Source organism: Electrophorus electricus, chromosome 21 (genome assembly GCF_013358815.1).
Source record: "Electrophorus electricus isolate fEleEle1 chromosome 21, fEleEle1.pri, whole genome shotgun sequence".
NCBI lineage: Eukaryota > Metazoa > Chordata > Actinopteri > Gymnotiformes > Gymnotidae > Electrophorus > Electrophorus electricus.
In genome coordinates this window covers 3,148,248-3,153,710 of record NC_049555.1, presented here as the reverse complement: position 1 = coordinate 3,153,710, position 5,463 = coordinate 3,148,248, and the positions used below count along the sequence as shown (strand labels likewise).

The window sequence follows — 5,463 nt, the reverse complement described above, 5'->3', positions numbered from 1 at the left end:
ACTGCTGGCTGATCGAGGGAGATAAGGGCTACGTGTGGCTGGCTATCTGCAGCCAGAACCAGCCACCGTACGAGACAATCCCTCAGCACATCAACAATACGGTGCATGACCTGCGCCTGAACGAGAACAAGCTGAAGGCCATCTTCTTCAGCTCAATGAGCCGCTTCACCAACCTCACAGACCTCAACCTCACCAAGAATGAGATCTCTTACGTGGAGGATGGGGCGTTTGCTGGACAGGCCAATCTGCAAGTGCTGCAGCTGGGTTACAACAAGCTGACCAACCTCACAGAAGGGATGCTGAGAGGTTTGGGTCGGATGCAGTGCCTGTTTCTGCAGCATAACCTCATCGAGGTCATCGCCACCAACGCCTTCTGGGAGTGCCCCAGCCTGAGCAGTCTTGACCTGTCCTCCAACAAGTTGGCCAAACTGGACCCATCCACCTTCACGGTTCTTGGCCGACTGTTGGTGTGTGAACTGGCCGGAAATCCCTTCCACTGTGGCTGCGAGCTCTACAGCTTCCTCACCTGGCTGGAAGCCTTTAACAATGTCACCCACACATATGACAGACTGCAGTGCGAGACCCCACGGGAGCTTTTTGGCTTCCCACTGCTGAGCCCACTCAACAGTCTCGGGCACAATGCCCACTCCATCCTGTCATCCATGTGCAAGGATGGGGTAATTATCCCTGGGATAACCTCCCTGCCCCCCGACCTGGAATCTTCTGGAATGGGGCCAGATATCCCAGACCAGTTGGGCCCATATCACCAGCCCACAGCCTCGTCGACCACGGATCCGGCTTATAGCCCTAGCGTTAAGCTGCATTCTGTTTCCCTCTCCTCGGCCTCGCTACTGGTCCAGATACCTCGACCCTTCTCCAAGATGTACATACTGGTGCAGTACAACAATAGTTATGTGTCTGATGTTATGAACCTAAAGAAGAAGAAACAGATCGTCAAACTCAACACCCTGAAGCCCCACACAGATTACACCTTCTGTGTGGCCTCAATTCGTAACTCACAGCGGTACAACCACACGTGTGTGCATTTTGCCACGCGATCTTCTGGCCCCGACGACTTGCGAGCAGGCCCCTCTACAACCACCCACTACATAATGACCATCCTGGGCTGTTTCTTCGGCATGGTCATCGTGTTGGGCTTGGTGTACTACTGCTTGCGCAGGCGTCGGATCCAGGAAGAGAAAGAGAAGTCCATCAGTGTCAAGAAAACCATTTTGGAAATGCGTTATGGGCCGGAGGCGGCGGCCGCCGCTGTCAACGACCCTTCGGCCTTGCAGGTTCTTCACCAGCACCACCACAGCAAGCTGCCCCAGTCCGTCTCCTCCAGCTTGGGAATGCTCCACAGCTCGGCTAACACCACCTCCTCCCGCCTCTCCACCTTGCCCCAGGTGGAGAAAATGGCCACGGCCTTCTCAGAGGCCGCGGCAGCCAGCAAAGGGAACTACATGGACGTGCGGACATCGGCCGGCGGGGAGGACCGGTTGAGGGACGGGGCCATTCTGGGGGAGGAGATCGGGAGGCAGGAAAACGGGATCGACAGAGGGGAGGACTCGGATGAGGGCGGTCGAGGTTCAGCGTCTGAGATTTCCACCATCGCCAAGGAGGTGGATAGAGTCAACCAAATCATTAACAACTGCATCGATGCTCTGAAGCTGGACTCGGCTGCAGCCACCACGGCCGAAAACGCCTCCTCTCCACCACCACAGTGCATCACCCCTTCGGTCAGAGGACTCATCCCGCTCTCCCCAACAATAACGGAGGCGTGCCAGATGATGTCCTCACCCAAAATCCCCCCACTATCCCCTATCCCTCTTGTCCTGCCTCTCTCCGAGAGACCTGGCATCAGCGGAGGCGGCTTCCTTTCCCCGCCCTACAGGGACCCGCCCCCGGCCACGGCTGCCCGGCCCCTTCAGCGGCAGTCGAGCGCCGATGCAGCCGCCGTCGTTCTCGGCAGCGTGAAAACGCGCTGCAGCATCTCCTCTGGGGGCTCTGTTAAAAGCTCACGAGTCTTCGGCATGGACGTCCCTGAGCCGCTTAGCCCCAATTCCTGCAAATTCGCGGAGAAAGGCAGCCCTGTTGGGTGCGGGGAGCCTTTGGAGAGGCTCCCCCTTGTGGGGATCCAAGGGGGCAGTAATGGCAGGGGAGAAGCTGGTAACGGGGGAGGAGGGGGAGGCGGCGGTGGCAGTGGTGGTTCGGGTGGATGTGGTGTTGTAGGTCCAGGTGGAGGCAGCACAGCGCAACAGCACCTCTTGGAGGTGCACCCTGACTACCACTGCTCAGAGCACCGGCACTCCTTCCCCGCTCTCTACTACGAGGGTGCCATCGACTCCCCTGCCCAGAAAGCCTCCTTCCTTAAGCCTCTCTCTCGCACCAAGCGGGACACTGCCTATTCACAGCTCTCACCGCGACATCACAACTTCTCGGGCTACTCTTCCAGCCCCGAGTACTCCTCGGAAACCACTCTGAAGATCTGGGAACGCTTTCGCCCCTATAAGAAGAGTCCTCGAGAGGAGGCCTACATAGCAGCTGGCCATGCACTTCGGAAGAAAGTGCAGTTCGCTAAGGATGAGGATTTGCACGACATCCTTGACTACTGGAAAGGAGTGTCTGCACAGCAGAAACTGTAAGTTGAGCAAGAGGCACAATGGCACCAGATTGCCGAGAAGAGAGAGGTTGTAAGTGGTAAGTGGCTCTTGAGACAGTCCAGCACCCACATGCCACTACCGAGACAAACGTTTGAAAAAAGACTCATTAAGGAATAGATCATCAACCACTCAGAACTGCACAGGAAATTTGAAACAGGAAACTTAAAAGCATCCAGAATGACCAAATTTTATCACAGAACAGTTTTATTTTTGTGTTGTATGTACAAACCGCACTCTTTTAAACCCTAATTTGAAAGGAAATGTGCTCAAATAAGAAATTAGTGGTATTTGTTTTATCAATGCCTGACTCCAGTCTTCAGGGATGATATTAAGTGACGCTTATCAAGTTAATTGTTTTTAGCATGAAATGACAGGAAAACTAGCAGGTTTGAATTCAGCGTGGCCGAAGCCACAGGCCAAAACCTAGGCCATTCGGTCTCCTGATTTTTGTTCCGTCTGAGCACACTCATTGCTTTGAGACCTCTACATATGTTTCTCACAGCACATTGGGCATGCTTTTCATACCAGCGCCAGGGGATTAGACAGACTTTACATTCAGGAAGTGTAGCAATTCATATGAAAACAGTTATTTATTTCTTTCTTTCTCCTGTAGCTCAGCCATTTCTAATTTATTACACTTTCCGTATTTTACCGGAAAGATTGGCTATTCGGTTGCAATTCCCACATTAATGCTACCTAAAGAAAGAGGTCTCAAAGGCACATTTGAGAAGGAGAATTAAATGAAAGGGGGCATTCAGGTATGTGAAGGCGTACAGGGCTTGAGCGCAGGGAGTACGGGGCTTGATAAACGGCTGTCAGGTGTAGCGGCAGAGAATGGTCTGCTTGTGGGCCCACAGTGCTGAGAGTGTGTATAGTTACACCGGGGTGTGTTCAGCCCAACATACATGCTGAAGTTCAAATGAATGCTGTGTCTGTGGTCATTCCAATGCATTAGCTCTAGATGAGAGTGCTGTGAGGAGCAGACTGCTGGACGTTGGTAACTCCTCAAATGACACTGTCAGTGGGCGGGAGTCCTTTGGCAAATCCTTTGGGTTCCTTCTGTTGTCTAGCACAGGCACTGTTTTAGGAAAATAGTGAAAGTGGTTGAAATGCTTATTCCTCCATAATTTGAAGTCTCAAAAGTATCTGACTTGATTGATTGCGTTCTCTGCTCTGCCTGCATTGAATCGCTAGTTTAGCCTGTGTTTCTGAAAGCCAGGCACCTATGGATTAACATCTCCACCTTTGGGTGTTAATCCCGTCCAGAAAAAAAGGGGTAAATGTGGAGGACCAAACAAATGTAACTAATCCTCGTGTATCTGTTTTTAGGCCACTGTATCCTTGTCCGGTTTAATTGCATAAATAAATTAGCTATGTGTAGATGAAGTGTCATTGGGTCGTGAAGGTGCTTATATTACTGGAAGTGCTAATATTATTAACACTGCCACACTGAACAATTCATTGTACATTTTCCAATCAAGTCATTATCCAGGATGCACCCCTGGAGTCTCCAGCTGACCTGTGGATGTCAGAAAGGCCACAGAGAGAGTAAATGCTGGCCTTTATGCGATTTGATTAAGTGAATACAGCAGTGTTTATTTAACCTTTAAGATTGGGTGGCCATTGTGATAGAACCACTCTTTAATCAACAGGCTTTAATAGGCCTCACAAAATGAACTCAGTTTGCTGGTACTGGAAGACTTTGCAGAGACAGCATGGGGTGGGTGTGGGGGTGGTCCCGGCAGCTCTATTATTAATGCATTTGTGCTGCAAAATGTATACATTCTGCATGAGCCCAATGTTGAACTCACTGCCCTTAGTTTGGATAACACCAAGTGCCATCAGGTTTCGACCTGTCTAATGATATCAGTCTCCTCATTTGACAAGTGGATTTGGGCCTTTCACCATTTAGAAATTCTTTTTGCACACTGTGATATGCCCACTGCAGGTGTCAATGCAGTGTAAGTCAGAAGAGGAGAGATCAATACGCCATAATTGAGAATTGATGCAGCCAAAAGCCAGAAGAGCCAGGCCTCGCATGCGGGTCCATTCCCGGGGAAGTCGGGGAGAAGTCTTTGAGATCCGGGCGAGTGTAAAGACCCAGTCGGTCTTCAGTCCAGGAGCAATGACACAGTTTATACAGCCACAGAGTGATTATGACCCAAAGCAATTCACTAACCAATGTTCGCTGAGAGCATTGTAGTGGACCAGAGTGGAACTGCAGTGCCCCAGGAAACTGTTCACACATCAGCCTTAATAACATTAACTTAAGTATTAACACAGCTTTGCCTCGAAGGAGACGGCACGACCTTAGTGGAAGGGTTGTCCCCGCTACCTGAGGTTAAAGTGTCACTCCCCTCTTAAAAACAGTAAACAATGGTCGACTTTTAGGATAGTTAGTTTTCAGTCCAGATGAAACTCCCGGTGAGCACTTGATGTGAAGGGATGTGATGCCCGGCTCCCGTCCCTGTGGTGCCATTACCCAATGTCCACCAGGGGGCGAATGGCTATGTTCTCACTGGGTGGTAAGGAAGTTACAGTTCCTCTCCACCTTTTCGATGTTCGCGATATACCAGGCGATGTGGGCTACTCGGATGCATAATCCAGTTGATTATGAATAGCTGGTCAGTAGTTCAGAAAGATTTGGAAAAAGAGCATGTCGGTTCTTCCAGATTTTGTCACATGATAGGAGAGACCAAAGGCAAACATGCGACCCGACAGACTAAAATTGGGAATGGATTAGTAGAAACGACACTGAAATAGAAACAGAGCTGCTTTGCGTCTTGCAGATAAACACTAT

The 5,463-nt window shown here is 50.7% G+C and overlaps 1 protein-coding gene across 2 annotated transcripts in view; it reads left to right on the top strand.

Annotated features, from left to right (window-relative positions):
• The window catches only part of elfn2a (extracellular leucine-rich repeat and fibronectin type III domain containing 2a), a 104,259-nt gene extending 99,896 nt beyond the window's left edge, over positions 1-4,363 (top strand). For both annotated transcript variants that reach the window (XM_027029427.2, XM_035520730.1), the window contains one exon: positions 1-4,363. This exon is cut by the window's left edge and continues 425 nt beyond it. In XM_027029427.2, coding sequence (XP_026885228.2) covers positions 1-2,645 — 2,645 coding nt within the window. In that variant the 3' untranslated portion in view covers positions 2,646-4,363.
• Positions 4,364-5,463: the final 1,100 nt, after the last annotated feature.